The sequence below is a fragment of the Petromyzon marinus genome, chromosome 23 (assembly GCF_048934315.1).
Source record: "Petromyzon marinus isolate PM22_M1 ecotype Great Lakes invasive population chromosome 23, UKy_Petmar_22M1.pri1.0, whole genome shotgun sequence".
In the NCBI taxonomy this organism is placed as follows: Eukaryota; Metazoa; Chordata; class Hyperoartia; order Petromyzontiformes; family Petromyzontidae; genus Petromyzon; species Petromyzon marinus.
This window is the reverse complement of record NC_133689.1, coordinates 7,249,706-7,266,675: the sequence shown is the minus strand read 5'-3', so window position 1 is coordinate 7,266,675 and position 16,970 is coordinate 7,249,706. Positions and strand designations below refer to the sequence as shown.

General features: G+C 48.9%; 1 protein-coding gene across 3 annotated transcripts in view; it reads right to left on the bottom strand.

The window, feature by feature from the left end:
- The window catches only part of LOC116945250 (phosphatidylinositol 3,4,5-trisphosphate-dependent Rac exchanger 2 protein-like), a 192,920-nt gene that overhangs the window by 126,128 nt on the left and 49,822 nt on the right, over positions 1-16,970 (bottom strand). For 2 of the 3 annotated variants that reach the window (XM_032959592.2, XM_032959593.2), the window contains exons 9-12: positions 15,925-16,073; positions 12,526-12,696; positions 9,351-9,495; positions 7,931-8,031 (exon numbers count right to left, since the gene is read on the bottom strand). In XM_032959592.2, coding sequence (XP_032815483.2) covers positions 7,931-8,031; positions 9,351-9,495; positions 12,526-12,696; positions 15,925-16,073 — 566 coding nt within the window. The remainder of the gene's footprint in view (positions 1-7,930; positions 8,032-9,350; positions 9,496-12,525; positions 12,697-15,924; positions 16,074-16,970) is intronic. The other variant, XM_032959594.2, reaches the window with a different exon arrangement.

The window sequence follows — 16,970 nt, the reverse complement described above, 5'->3', positions numbered from 1 at the left end:
TAAACACAAAAATCAGTTCTAAAAAAAAGGAGTTTTCAATCTAGACATATGCACACACACACACACATTCACGCTCTGAGTAGAATCAGGAACAGCAACCCCCCTACTTAACAGCTGTAATACGATCTGCACATTACACATCACAGTTTAAATCAAAACAGTCCCCTATGTGAGCACTGGGTGAAGGTTGACTTCCCGCTTAAAATGAGCACGTGGTAGTGCTCATCTGCTCCTTTACAGCCCTGAGCCAGTGGCGGAAATGTCACATGCCCCTGGCGTGGGGTGAGACTCTCCATAAGAAATCCAATGTTGACTCCCCCACAAACTTCTACTCGTGGTCATTGAACCTAGAAGGATAACGCGGTTGAGAGTCCACCACCAACTTGGGGATTCCAACCCATAACCTACCTCATTGCGAGAAAAGCACTCTCAGCTGTGCCACACATCTGTATGGAACGTACACAGAGGTGTGGCGCATCTGTATGGCACGCACAGATTCACACGTCCGATTGGCACGGTTGCCGACGTACTGTGCGCGGAAGAAGTTCAACTTGAATACAGGCTGTATACATTACAATGCAACGTACAGCCCGTTGTCAATCCACTACTGCATGAAGATCTCCCCAAGCCATATCGGCCATGTGAGTGGCTAGACCATACTTCACCACGCCGGTCAATGCAGGTTGGTGACGGCGGGGTGGGGTTCCAGGAATGGTTCAGATTTCACTCTCCACTGATGTTAGTTGTGGGAAAGGTGGCTTGGGTTTCCTAGTGCAGTGTGCCAACCACTGTGCCACCCATCTAGATACCTCGCACAGGCAGAGATCATGCAACTGCTGAAGCGTCAATGAGCGGCGGCAGAGGTTGGCACATGGCTTTGCCCCCAACGGAATACGTAACGGCACAACGGTCCACGTTTAAAGTGTTAATTCTTGAGCGTCATCCAAAAACTGCAAACACATGCTGCTCATCTGTCGTAATATATATTTTTTAACACAACTCGCAAATTGTAATAACATTTTTCCCATTATCGAGGCAAACAACGTAGTGCCAACGGGTGAGGCTCAACAGTAGCGCGTGCGTGGCTGGACGACCCCTCCGAGATTGCACGGGAAGGAGGTTTTCCCGACACAATGCGTGACGGCGGTGAGCCAAATGGGCCAGACAATGAGGCTCGCTGGCCCTGGTGGCAGAATCTGTGTTTTCACGGCGACGGTGACCTAACGAGACAACAATGCTTTGGGTTTTTTTTTTTACAGGTTGATGTGGAGGACTTGTTAGCCTGAATGCCATTTTCCCATTACGGTATTTCAAACTTGTCGGGTCATTTGCACAACCCACGCATGGACACAAATACGACCCAAAGACACGTGCTCATCTCTAGTCCTAGTTCTGGCTGATCTAATGGTGGAAAGTTTAGATTCACATGGCAGATACCAGCATCTCCTTAATGACAACAACATAAATCACTGTTGACCACCTCTAACTAAAACTGATGCAGCCCTCACGAGGTTGTGCTATTTTTTGTATTAATCCCTAAGGAATTATAATGATGGATGGCATCAAATCCAATTGGGATATGAGCTCACGATCAAAATTTAAATTCTGCTGCAAAATGAAATATTAGATTTTTGCAGTCACATGGAACACTAAAGACAGTATGACAGTGAAACTCTGCGTACACACCCTGCTATTATCTGGCAGGAGAGATTTTGTACCCGTGTAAAATCTGAGGGGTTTTTTGAGTCAGTGTTGGTGGAACCACTCATTAGAGAAGATAACAAAGATCCACGCAGCTTGGGTTGACGGAACCACTTGCTGGACTGCCATCTTCTGGCCACCTCACAGGCCAAGGAGGTCTCTCTCTGGGAGTTTCACAAAACGTACGTGCATCCACAAAGCCCTCGGCGTCCAGAGCACTGGGGCACCACGGTGGCTAGGAGATGTTAACCACCTCGCCTGGTATGCAGGAGGTCGTGGGTTCAATCCCAATCCCGACGCCTGCTGCTGTATATTTGGAGTTTGCATGTTCTCCCCATGGTGGCGTGGATTTTCTCGGGTTTTCCCCTCCACGTTTAGAAACATGCGCTGAGAGTATTTGGCTGCAATACATTTCCACATGGCGAGCCACTCCGTTGAGCTATCATGTGTGGCCACATCGATTCTGAAAAGAGCTGTATATCTCGGTGGGTAAAAATGGAAACCCCAAACACACTGGATCACAGCCGTGCGCTGCTGCTGCCACCATTACATTTCAAGTTGACCCAGTTAAGGGCTCTTAAGTATGAATGCTATTTTTCATTGACGCCAGCATTATGCATGGCTAAGCTTTGAACCCAGATCGCTGGAACCATTGGGAAGTGCATTAACCTCAAACCAGCGCAAACGCAGACACGCACTTCCTTGACTGAGCGTTGCTTATGCGACACGCCAAAGCGCGGAGACAGATGCGAATCCTTGAGCCCGAATAAGGGGAGGAGTTTAAATAATTCGGGGCAGTTATTTAGGCTGCGGTGCTTAAAGTTTAAACACGGGCTAAAGTAGCGGCAACGCGATGGCTCTGAAGCTGTCAAACGTTAGGGCCTGGGCAGCTTTTTGTGGAGGAGCCGGAGTGCGGGGGCGGCGGAGTGGAAGGTTAAGCAAATGCCACGGTTGGTTTTTTTTGTTTGTTACTCTGTAACCGTTAACTTTGTCAACGTATGAAGCGTTCCTTCCCGAGCAGTCGGTTAAACACGGCGACACTTTTTTTTAATGCGGCTGCAATAACGTTGGCAACGAGATGACGAAGCCAGCAGAGTTTGCTTGCAACAACTTCGCGTTTGCATTTCCTTAAATAGGCCTGGGGGAAAAAAACACTGACCCGGGGAGACAAAAAAAAACAACCTCGACGATTATCAAGACGTGTGTCAGGAAGGCAACTTTTGCTCCATTTAGTTTTGATTGCTATGCAATGAGTTGTCGCGATTCAGGAATTCGGAACCCTGATACGATTCAAGGATTCTCTAATAAGTTGTCCTTTAATGAGCGAATTTGTCGGCTGAATCTTGAGCTGAGAGTCAATAATAATGAATGGTTTTATGCATGGTGAGCGACATACCGTTTGAGTATCTGTGTGTGTGTGTGAGAGAGAGAGAGGAAACCAAAGCACTTAGAGAATAGCCACGCATACGCTAATGTTACATTCAGGGCTAATGGCACACAAACAAAACTGCACAAAGGCAACGGTAACAAGAAGAAAAAAAAATCAATTCTTGGAAAAGAATCACGGCGGTCCATCGCGAACAATTCATTGACTTTACAGGGTGGTAAGGTAATCAACACACCCACAGTGGAAACAACATTAGCAGCAGCAGACTGACACTAAGCTCAACAAATGTGATCAGTACACGAGAAAATAACACGGAGTCAGCTCCTTATATTTATATTTAAAAAAAACTGTGATTAAGCAATTAAAAATACGGAAGAGGAATTCATTAACGGAGTAACAATTAAGCACGGAGCAAAAACGTTTGTGGAATCAGGCTAATTAATATATGCATACGCAGCAAATCTGGCAGAATGTGGCCAAACTCTTAAGAGCTGCAGTTGAAGCATCTGTTAGCATTAATTATTTTTTTCTTTCCTTCATTTCCCTTTGGAGTTGATGCCGGGGAGTTTGTAGACCTCAGATGGCTCGCAAAAAAAAAACCCAGCCGGTGAGACTGCATTGAATTTTCTCAGAGCACTGGCCAAGGGATTGAGAGAGATGACTTTGGTGTTGAGTGTTTGAGTGCACCAGGAAGTGCTGTTGCTTGCATAATTAAATTCCTTCTGTCTTCTCTTCTTCAAATAATGACCACATGAACATATGTGTGCATGTCCGCCTGTAAGCATGCAAGTCTGTGCTGGTGCACACTTGTGTGTGTGTGTGTGGAAGTGTGTTGCTGTACACCAGTGTGTTTATGTGTCTAAGTGTGTGTTGATGTGAGCAAATGTGTGTGTGTGTGTACACGGGGGATCTTTGCCTTTGTGTTGCTGTAGGAGCCTTAGTGTAGCGGTTAGCGCGCTGCCCTACGAACCCGGCGACACGAGTTCGATTCCCGTTCACGGCCAACACTAGTGACGATTATCTGAACCGGTCCTGGGCCTCCCCTAGGTCGACTCAACCTCAAATGAGTACCTGATGTGATGAGTAAACATTGCCACTTAGGAGACAAAGATGGTCGGATGTGGCGCGAGCTATCCACCCCTTTCTTTGCCGTGCCGGCCTTCATAGGTGCTCGCTAACAACACTTGCCCCAACAGTCTGTTACAGGCTATAACGGGGGATCTCTGTCTTTGTGTGTTGCCTTATACAAGTGTGTGTGTATGTGTGTAAGTGTATGGAGGAACTGAGTGTAGTGGTTAAAGAACTTGCGCTACAAACCCGGCGACCCGAGTTCGATTCCCGCTCATGCCCAATAACAGTAGCGAAAATCTGAACAGGTCCAGGGCCTCCCATAGGTCGACTCAGCTTTAAATGAGTACCTGGTATGCTTTGTAAGCATAAGAACTGGTAAGACAAAGGTAGCCTGGTGTGGTGTGTGCTATGCCGGCTATCATAGGTGCTCGCTAAATCACACACGTCGCAAAAGTTTACATAGCCACACATTAACGTGTCCGGATTGCAGTGGCTCGCCCCGACCATACTTTCACGTAAGCGCAAAGCTAAACACAGCAGCGACATCGAGTGTATGTCTGGCAGGAGCGTCCCTCAGGATCGACTGACTCGGCCAAGAGCAAAGCACTAGGCAAAGGTGGCCAGGAGTGCACGATGACCGGTCATTGGCAGGGCCGGATTAAGATTTTGTAGGCCCCTTGGGCTACAGGGTACTGTGAGGCCCCCCTCCCCCCCCCCAGTAATATTTTCAAAAGGAAAACAAAGTTGAAGAAAAATAAAATGTATTTTCACAAGGCTAACAACAAATAAAAAAATCAGTATTCACAAGTGAAATTACTTTTCGCTTCATCTCTGGAGGCCCTCCAGCTGGCGGAGGCCCCTAGGCTGCAGCCCCCTAAAGCCCCCCCCCCCCCCGTGCCTTCATCCGGCCCTGGTCATAGGACCCCTTTGTTCTGTCATCAACAGTTGCCTCAATTGTGCAACCGGGCGAAAATAGAGTCTGTGGTGTGCACGTGTGTACGTGCGTTTTAGTGTCAACCCGATGTAAAATCCGGTCCGTTAATGAAAATAAATATCTGTAAATTGAATTGAATTGGTTGGATGTGCAAGTGTTTAATCAGGGGACCTGCAATATGAAACTCATTTCAATATGAAGCTGAATCAAAGAAACAAAAGAAACTTGGCCAATGCGTTATTAATTAGAGGTGAAGCGTTTGGTGGCTCACAAGCGAAGGCCCTAATCACTTAATTACAAACACTGGCCTCGACTAAGACCAAACACGTGGGGGGAAAGGCAGACGGATCAACCCTGCAAGCACAAACCGGCCGAACGGGGCGCGTGCAATCGGGCTCACCGTCCATCCGGGCAAAATCCGAACGCAGTTGACCAGCGAATTGGATTTGTCTTTAACGTCACGTCTTTCAGCCATCGCACAAAAAAAGACGTATTGGTTCACAAAAGCAACTGTCAGGACGGCTGTGCGTGTGGGGGGGGGGGGGCACTCTTTCTCTTCCCATTAGCCCCGTGCTCCTCTGTGTCTGGGTTGCTTGGGACGCAAGGGGAGGATGATTTGCTCGGGGTGGGGTAACTCTCCCACCCTCCACCCCACTCCATACTCCTGGCCACCCTTGGCTCCCAGCCCAACATTCGTTAGTCACAAAGCTTAATTGCAAACATGTTCTTGTAAGTAATGCGATTCCTTCCTGTCAAATTGTGAAGACACCTGAGACTGGCTACGTGGTGGTTGATGATCCATAAGAGGTTTTTTTTTTGGTTAGATCGCGTTAATCTATAAATGTGTCGTTAAAACCCGCCACCACCCGACACAGCCAACGAGTAAGGGTTGTCACGTAAACAGAACGTGGCCAATTCGTCACTAGTACAGCACATACTGGTGTGTTGGAGAGCCAAGCCACGACATTTACACTCTGAGTACAACGTTTCGCCAGTAATTACAACTAGCTTCATGTGTGGCCGGGTCACTTCTGAAAAAAAGAGCTGCGTAGATCAGCGGGGCCTTACCTGGCAAAAAAAATAAAGTTTATAGTTTAAGAGTTGGAATGGCGAAAAGAAACGCAGCCAAAGTCACCGGCGACATCATCCTTACATATTGAAGACTGACGTTCATCCACAGCAGAGCGGGATGGTCAACAAAGACGCATCTTTAAAGGCTTGGAACTTTAGACTCGGGAGACGTGGGACTCCGTAAAATGTGATTGTACTTGCGGTGGCGACATCGTCGATTTGGAAGCCGCCACGATTATCAGCGGTGGCAACAGCACGGACAACCCTTCATCCAGCAGTGGATTGACCATGCCCGATGATGATGATGATGAGAACTGAAATCTTCAACTCTTCAATGTGCCATCCCCCCCCAACCCCGCCACAGCTCACAGAAGTATGGAAACAGCTCAAGGTCTCTTAAGTGCTTTGCGCACAGAGGGCACAGATGTGGATCACACCGACCACTGTTCAATAATAATAATAATCAATCCATTCACTCGGTGACGTCACCTCGGGTAAGGAGGCATGCGCAGCGCGAACGGGTCACGTTGCACCGATACTGATGCAGAGGGGGATGCTGTCGTGGTGTAAAACAGTCAGCACGGTGGGACTTGCAATCCAGAGGGTTGCCACTTCAATCTCGTGGCAGCGGGGGTGAAACGACGGGTGCACTTTTTATTAAATCCCCACCACCCACACGACCCACGGCACCTCCCTCCCTATCGCCCCCCGCCTCTGTCGAAACCGGCGGCGTGACCACGGGTGGCAGCGCACAGTCGCTACGAAGGTCCGCGTGCGGGGTGATGAGGCGTGGGTGCTCGCACGTCTTCCAAGACATCCGGTGAGCGGCGTGAAAGAGTAGGACAACAAATACACTCCCGGAGGGGCAATCTTCCGGAGCGGCCTCGAGTGGAGGCTCTGCTGCGAGCGGCGGCACCAGCAGGCACTTGCGGTGCTGCACCTTCGCTCGTCCGTAGGTCTTCAAGCACCGGAGACACTCAACACGCCTCATTGTGTTCACCCCCCCCCCCCCTCCAATCCACGTCACCTGGCATTAACTACTGACCACCCAAAACCCACACCTACCCTCGCCCGCAATATTTGAGAACCTTCTTTCCCTAAACAACAATATTTTTTCATTGAGGCCACCCAGTCAGGCCAAAACGATTTCGAGTGTTTCTCTGTTTTTGTTTCCGATGTGATGGTAAAAAGACATGATTTTAAATGAAGCTGTGCTTTTTGTTTGTTTGTTTTAAAGTTCAATGAAACAGCAACCTCACGCAATAACCGTGCAGCGATGAGCATGGCGTCCTGGTAAAGTGCATTCGTACCACAATGAACTGCGTGTGCGAACACAAGACTCACCGCGTACACTCGATCTCTGTGGATTATTATTGGCAAAGGAAATAAAACACACTTTTGAGTCCATCGGCTCACTGACTTTACAGAACCAACGTGATCAAGCAGCATTTAATTGTTTAAAACAAGCAAACTCTGGACCTGTTTAAATCCCTTGGGTTTAAATTTTTCTGGATCTCCAAGCTTGCTGGATCTCATAACCAAGCAATATTGAATGAACAGCCTCGTCTCTGCTGAAGAGACCCAGAATGATGTGATTTGAAAATCAATTTCTTTGGGATTGATTTTTGAGTTGAGTTTGTTGTCGTTCCCCACAACGCGCGATTAGCACAGTTGACTACGTACAGTGCAAAAGAAGTTCAACATACAAATGTTTTGTTTTTTAAACGTAATGTGGAGATGGAGAATGGAGGTGTGTGGGATCTCACCGTGGTGTATGATGCCATTCTCCAGCAGGGCCTGGCCCAGGTTGATGCCTTCCTCCCGCTTGCTGATCTCTCCCACGTCCTTGAGCCACGATACAAACTCACTGTGTGCAAGAAACGCGCGAGCGACAAACAGACAGACAGGTAGATCCCCCCCCCCCCCACCAACCATTCCTCCTGTAGCCTTCAACGGGAATGTTGGGTACATGTGCTGTTCACAAGCACTCATTGAGGAAAGCACGGAGCACCAAGGCGTACTGTTGCCAACACAAGTCACAGCCGCCTTTGTCTCCCAGTGCTGATGTTTACACTGTGTAATTAGGTTACTCAGTCACGGTTGAATTGAATTAGCCTACAAGTATTACCCGGGTCAAGTGACACTCTCCAACAAATCGTGGCCTTGGCTGAGAATCGAACCCATGTGGCTGGGTTCATTGCACAATGTGCTAACCACTGTACCACCGCTCCATCCAACAAACTCATCGTAAGCAAAACAGAATCGCATCAAGGTAAAGATGCCCCTTATAGCCTTCACGTATTTTTGGGGCAAGTGCTGTTAGCGAGCACCTATGAAGGCTGGCACGGCGCACGAGGGGGTGGGTGGCCAGCACCACCGCCTTTGTCTCCCCAGTGGAGATGTTTACACACTGCACCGAAAACTCATTTGCGGCCGAGTCGACCTAACGGATGCCTAATACAGATTAAAATAATCTTCACTGGTGTTGGTCGTGTGCGGGAATCGAACTCGGCTCGCTGGGTTCGTAGCGCAGCGCGCATAACCACTACCCTACCGCACACACGCGCGCACACACGCGCACAGACGCGTACCACACACAATCACACCCACCTCCAGGCAAAAAGAAATGCACACACAGACATGTACAGACGGACAAAGACAAAAGTTTGCGCAACTACCGTTACCAATAATTTTCCTTAAATTCATCGATTATGGTCCTCCGATCAGCACGGTTGGCTACGCACTGCTCGAATGAATATACAAATGTGTCGTTAAACCCGTCACCACCCAGCACAGCCAAATAGTAAGGTTTGTCACGTTAACAGAACGTGCCAATTCGTTACTCGTAGAGCACACCGGTGTGTTGGAGAGCAAAACCACAACATTTACAATCTGAGTACGACGTTTCGCCAGTAATTACAACCAGCATCATCAGGCGGACAGCCAGAATTTTGGAGAAATCCTCCTGTTTCGTTCCTTAAATGGATGATACCATCCAATATCACCCATAATAAAACCTCTATTATGGATGATATTGGTCGCGAAAGCCTACGTGTTAAATTACCCAGAGAAGCTCCAGCAACCGGGCCGCACTCGAGCAAAAAATGGGGACACGAATTGACCCGGGCCACGCGGAGTTCTCACCGGGGTTCAACGCAACGCGAACCGATTTCACCAGGACCCCACCTGCCGAGGAAGCACTTGGGGACTGTGGCGAATTTCTTCTTGCGGTCTCGCACCAGGCCGGCCTGCATGCTCATCATGTGGTAGAGCTTCTCTCCCTTCTCCGACACCAGCATCCACGTGTCCCTCTCCATGCCCAGCCTCATGCCTACAGTGGAGAAGAGCAGGGACAACCGTCGCAAACGTCTCCCCCCCCCCCCGCCACTCCTCTCTCCGTCAGCGTCGGAGACAACTGGGAGAAATCGCGCCCAGTGACAGAGCCCCTGCACAACACGAGGTCTACAGGCTGAACGATTTGGGGAAAATATCTAATTGCGATTTTTCTGACAGATATTGCGATAGCGATTTGATTTTCGATTTAAATTTGTTTAAGTCAAGCTACAAGCTCAATATTCACTGTGTAATAGATGTAAAACATGTGATTGGGCATTACCACATGATACCATCAAAATATGGACTGATTCTATCTTGATTTGAAGCTTACGTGACTGCAGGAATCCATACTCTTTGGTTCTTCGGTAAAGTCACGTAGGTAGAACTAATTCTATATATTCTAATGCAAGGATGAGAACTTAAAATATATTCATTGCTTCCAACATATATTTAAATGTTTTAATTGAAATAGAACAATCAAACATAGAACAATTGTTAAGTTAAATAAATAAAGTTATCATAATACAAAAATATAACAATTCCAATAAGAAAGTAACAGGACTTTTCAAATCGCAAAAAACAATCTCAGCCTTTGCGATTTGCTAATCGCATGGTTTCAAATTGAGATTTCGATTTGAAATCGATTAATCGTTCAGCCCTGGTCTACAGCAGGCACTGCCATTGCTCTCGTTCTCCCGGATGCACGTTGTAGCCTTGCTAAACAAATACGTAAGTCAATTGATGTCGGCCCGCTTTTCCCAAACTGAATCGGGTCGCGAAGGCAGCTACTCCACCAAGGCCTTGCATCCTGTCCTGTCTTCCGCCAGCGGCATCAACTTTGGCTCCCGGATCGCCGGTCTCTACTCGGTCAGGCACACCACCTTAGCTTTCCAGCGCAATCGCGAGTGACCTCCGGGTACAGTACAAACAGTGGCAGTGGGGCTGCTGTTATCCATGACAGAGTGAGGAGTGAACTTCATATATCCTTATTTGTAAGGGGCACCCCACCATGGTGATATGTTAACTACAGGAGGTCGTGGGCTCGATCTAAACCCTGCCGCATGTATAATTGGAGTTTGCATGTTCTCCCCGTGGTCACGTGGATTTTTCTCCAGGCCCTCCGGTTTTTCCCTCCCCATTTAGAACACAGGCGTTTGAAGTATTTGACATTTCCGTATGATAAGCCACGTCATTGAGCTAGGATTTGTGGCCAGATCGCTTCTGAAAAATATCTATATAGCTCAGTGGGCCTTCCCTGGTAAAATAAAAATAAAGTATAAATTAGCAAACGACCCAATAACCCACTTGGAACCATTGGAATGACAGGACTTTGTTTTTTGATGAGTGGCTTTTCTCATTTTATTGTCAGCGTCCTGTTAAGGCCAGAAGGTCTGCATGCCGGGGATAGTTTAGCCACCCCCACATCCCCCTGGCCGCCTTTGTCTTCCCAGTGCTAATGTTAACACATTGTTTAAGTTACTAAGTTTGGCTTGAATTGATTGAGGGCAGGCTCTCTCAAGACTGAAATAGCAATCGTTGCTTTTGCTACACATGGAAGTCATCGTAGTGTTGAATGCTATGGCACTACTCCACACAAACACACATATGCTTAGCAGCACTGACTCATTAAAATGCACACAAGTTCAGCAGTTATACCACTAAGGTCAAAGTATGGCCCATTGTAATTTGTCAGAGACATTAAATCAGGAGGAGTATTGCCCTTTGGAAATTGCAGATTTGGTTTTCCAACTCCTCCATTTGCATGAATATTACATACAACAGTTGATGTCATAATACATACAGCACTGGTTAGGCTGTTATAAGCAACTGGTGAAAAAAATTCAATCAACTGCTGCCACGTAAAAGTAAGTTAAACAAATTGTGCTACGAATATTCCAGAGTTGATTTTCGAGCACAGCCCAAAACATTAATCGTGAACATTTTAACGCACGCGAGGCAGTTATTAGTGTGCCGCAGAGCTAAATTTATACCCCACCCGGGGGAATTCGAGATAAGTTACTCAACTAGCCATGACCCAAAAAGCACAACTTTCCCACCATAGGATTTTCTCATGTGTACCACCACTGCAGAGGGTGGGATTCGTCTTGCACAGCACGTTGTGCGGTCAGAGCTCAGGTCCCCCTTCGACTACCAATCCCTTTCAACCAAATGGACGGCCACTGTGGGTGTCCAGCCACCCCCAACCTCTTTAGATGTGGCTTAGACATACCCATAACATGATTGGACAAATAATCATGGTAGGCTTGAGTCCCTATATTTTCCCCTTTAACACGCCGACATAAATTCTAATTCTGGTGATAAGGTAACCTTTAATTACACAGTAGCGCAAGAACAGTAGGTACAGTACAGTCAAACTATGGTACAGTAGGAGCTCCTCTTATCTATGAGAAAGAGGGGAGTGAATTTCACGCATCCTATCTGTAAATTAACCAATAATCACTGGGGACCATTCGCTAGTAAGTAGGGCGTAATTTCACACTCGATATTTTCCAGAACATTCCTAAGCTGGCTTGGTTTAGGTGTAGGTTTTATGGACGCAAGGTACTACACTACCCGAGTACAGGGTACGCCTACTCACAACAATATTAGAATTCCTGTACCCTATGTGCTCATAATCTTACGTACCGATTCATTAAAAAAAACAAATAAGAATGGTTCGAGGCGGGATTGTATGTGACGTGCCAAATCATTCTCGGAAGAGCCTTCCGGACCTTTTCCAGCTAAAATTAAGCGGCCACTTGAACATAGTTCTGGAGCTCAACAAAAAACAATAAAAAAAATACATCGGTGGGTCTCTCAGCCTCTTCTTTGGAGTGGCGTCCCACTTGGGAAGTTTGGCGTAAGTACCGCAGTTAGTTGTTTTTTTGTTTTTTTTTGGGGGGCTTGCGAGCGGGGGGAAACTGCAAGTGTTCCGGACCCGATCCGGCTGAAACTAAGCACCGGTGCCGCTCCTCAACTTCCAAAGTCGCGTTTTGCCGGTGCCCGTCCCAAACTGCCTCGTTACCGTGGTGGCGACGACACTCACTCTTGCGACACTCGCGCTCCAGGAGTATCGCGTCCAGCCACTCCTGCTTCTCCTCGGGACTCTTGGCCATGCACACGAACCATTTGTTCTTGGCCGTGTTGTGGATCTTCCAGCCGTTGCTCACCGTGTGCCCACTGCTGTGAAAGTCGGCTACGGGTGCCAAGGACAGCCCAGCGCACACACATGCGCACGCACACACGCACGCGCACGCACACACGCGCACACGCGCACACGCACGCACACACACGGGTAGTGTTTTACCATGCGTTCTGTAGTACCGAGCCGCATCTAGCCCCAGATTCAACATCTCACCAAATGGACGAAGCGCCGGCTTGGTGATCTGACGTATTGTCGGCGATGGGGATGTCGGCAATCGTCACGTTTCTTGCCAAAAATCGAACATTGTCCGGCAGGTGAATTGGGCTCAGGCTGTTAAAAGCTTAGATGCACTACGCAATGTTGGTGTGCAATTAGTGGGATGCATTTGCATTGCCCTGCACTGGATTACACAACATCGATCGCAAAACATTGTCCGAGGTGGAACATTATGCAGCAGAGTGCAAAGGATGGTGTAAGTATGGAAAATTAGAAAAACAATCACACACACGTACATGCATACAAGCATTATCAAGCACCCACACACTTACCGCAAGTAACAATACACATATAAATATAACACACATATCGTCACCGATAAAAATCATAAATACATACCTAATAACATAACGACACCGTCCATAGCATTGTGACATATAAACAGTGCCTACATGTCACGTGAATGAAGATCGCCAAATGTAGAGGCAGACTCGATTGGGTGCAACGGCATGCAACCGTACTGCAACGGCATGCAACCGTACTGCAACGGATTGCACGGTGCAATCAAAATATATATTTATTTTTCCAGCCTGAGGACGACCGCTTGTGTTGCGATTGAAACGTCGTCATATCTTCTTTTTTATTTTGTTTTTATTTTTCTTCCGACGTGACTTTACCGAAAGAACCAAGGAGCATGCCATCAAAATTGCGAACGTGCAGCCGCTAGCGCCGCGCCCGCTTGGTGCGCGCGGTAGGATCGCCTCTCACCGATTGCACTGAACGTGCATGCAAGGCCCCCCCCTTGGAAGCGGTAGCCACAAAAAGTTTTGACGGCAGGGCCAGCTTAAATATCGCTCGCCATGGCAATGCCGGCCGCGACTGGGGATCAAACACGGGCCGGCTGGGTGAACACCGCTGCAACACGCTGACCCGCCATCGTGCGCAATAAAAACAAACAAACAAAATAACAAACAAACAAAAAACCGCGACGTTTTTGTTTTTCTGACGACGATCGCTCGCGTTGTGATCGAAACGTCGTAGGTTTTTTTTATTCATTATATATTTTTTCAACCTTTTCAACCTATCTACGACGTGACTTTACCCAAAGAATATGATTTTCCTGCAGTCACGAAAGCTTTAAGTCAAGATTTAACTTTAGGTGAAGTGCCGTTACACAAAGTCAACGCCCGTCCATATACACTCGCGTGACATCGTCTTGCGTGATGTTAGAGGCGACGAAGGGCTAACTACGCAACAGACAAGCCGTCCAGAAAAGGTTCGCCCCCGGGAAGGGCGAGGTCGCCGAACGATGCGGAACGTCGCGTCAAATGCATTTATGTATGTTGTATGTATGTATGCAGAACTTCTTTCACACCGCACGTAGCCACCCGGAAGGTGTGCGCATCCCCCGTGTATTGCCCCCATGGGTCCGAGCGTCATTCTTGTACCACCTCGCAAAGTCAATTAATTGTCATGGAATGTATTGGGGGGGGGGGGGGGGTGGGGGCGCGTTTCGATGAAGTCATATTTATTTTATGTTTCTACATTGTGGTGACTACAAATCGCCTCGGGTCCCATCAGCTTCATTCACGCAATTCGACGCATGTACCGTGGGCGTCATTATAATCTCCCTAAAAATCGACATCAGTAAGTGCCTTACATCGCACGAATATAAAGGTACCCTTAAACCCGCCACCACCCGAAGCAGCCAATCAGTAAGGTTTGTCGCGTAAACTTAACGTGCAAATGAGTTCCTACTTCAGCAATCCGGTGTGTTGGAGAGCAAACCCACAACATTTATCATTTGAGTAAATGATGTTTCGCTGGTGATTACAACCGGCTTTGCGTATGCGCACACACACACACGTAAGAACGTAGACGCAGAGACTTCAGTATCTACATCATACTAGTTACCCGTTGCTAACAACGCTAGCCCTTGAAAAGCACGCGCATTCCGAAAACCGACACTAACTTAATAACTGAAAGGAAACGTACAGAGTTACTGCTCCATTGCAGTTTGTTCACACCAAATTTGAATTCCCGTATTTGCAGCTCGCGAGGCTTTGGCGACGTGGGACACGGAGGTCCCACCCACGCTATGAGAAACAATTGAGGGAACCCTGGGGTGCACTCCCGCAAGTGCAAATATGCGCAATAATGATGCATTCAGGTTTACGATCAGGCCTTACAAGAGCATTAACGAGAAACGAGGGGGGCAGTTTTTTTTTTTCCCTCCCCAAGTTCAGATTGCAATGTGTTACTGGTCGGGTTTTTTGCGGGATTCTCATTCGGTTGAAGACACGGGGTATAATTGCACAAGTGCTGAGAACATCAGGCGGCCGACTGGGACGGTCACAGCAAAAGAGAAAAACGGCTGCATTCACTGCGCGAGGACAGATGCGCACGCAACGCCACCATCGTCATCCTTGGCTTTGCAAAACTGGCACGGGCGCGGACGGACGGACGGACAACGCTAATGCACGTGGAGTAGGAAGGACTCATGGGATGGGTACCAAACAATGGCAATTTGGAATTCACTGCTCCCAAATGCGCTCGCAAGTCGCGAGACGCCGTACGTCGGCACCAATGGACAGGGGGACCCCCGTCGCGCAGATGTCGGAACAATGGGCACGGCCGTGTGGACCGCCCGAAAGCAACTGGACGGAGCGTACGAATGTGAGCACGCTGTGACCGACAGACGGTCCCCCGTTCTGGGGCGACTGCGGGCAGTCGAGGTGCCGAGGGAGAGAGAGCGCACAAAAGGCGAGCCGAGGAAGGGGAGAATTCTAAAAAGAGATGGAGATGCAGAATTGAAGGTTCAACGCAGAACTCTGTAAAAGAGTTAGGAAATAGACGCGGGGAAAGAATTTGGGAAGATGTGAAACGCCACACCTCTGCGACAAGCTTTTGCGCTACAAGAACGGCACGAACGCCACACGTCCTCGCAATGTCGATGCTCGAACACGAATTGCACGATTCTCAGTGTGGCATTTCTGCAGCCAGCGTCGCTGTGGCGTGCGCGGCGGAGCCGCCACCGCCATCCCACGCGGAAGCCGCACGCACCTGTGCCGTCCTCCATATTCTCCACCTCCATGACCTCGGTGTTGATGCGCCCTCGGAAGACGTACAACGCGTCCGCGCCCGAGTTGCTGATGAGGGACGGGCGGCGAGCCGGAGTGCTGCTCTTGCGACGGCCCTTCGCCGACACCACGCTGCGCGCGCCGAGACAAGGACAAAGGTTCACCGAGTAGCCTCGACAGACCATTGGGGCAAGTGCTCGTAGCGAACACCCACGAAGGCCGGTACGGCGCACGAGGGGGAGGGGTGGACAGCAGCACCCCCGGCCGCCTTTGCCCACCCCCCACCGCCCCCGCCGCCCCCCAGTGGCGATGTTTACTGCACATCGCACCGGGGACTCATTTGAGGCCGAGTCGACCTAGGGGAGGCCCAGAACCGGTTCGGATAATTGTCACCGGTGTTGGCCGTGAGCGGGAATCGAACCCGGGTCGCGGGGTTCGTAGCGCAGCGTAGCGCTGACCGCTACGCTACCGTTCCCCACACACGGGCACAGACAGAGACACAAACATGGTAACGGACATACTGAGCGATAGAGAGACACGAAAACGTGGCGAGACGTGAAGAGACAGAAGGAGACAGACAGACAGACACAAACAAAGAGAGGCGGATACAAAGGCATAAACCGGAGCGGTGCAGAGAGCGACACGGCGAGACTGCGGGAAACAATCTGAGCGACAGACTCAGCCAGAGGACACAGAGAGTTGGGTGCCCACACAGAGGGAGAGAGACAGAGAGGCGCGGAGAGCGAAGCGTACATGTCCCTCTCTCATTTGGACCTCGCAGGTCCGCCGTAGGGAGCCCATAAAACTGCAGCTCGCTGCCACTGCATGGCCCTGGGATTCATTGCGCAGACGTCAATCCAGTTCTGGAGAAAGACCGAACCGTTTAACAACGGGGCTCACAGCGCATGAACACCGTGTACTCGTGCATTAACATGGGCCATAAAAGTAGCATTTTTTTTGTTTTATTAAACGTGCTTACTTGCTTCATAATAGATTTTTTTTGGGGGGGGTGAGGTCACGCAAGAAGTG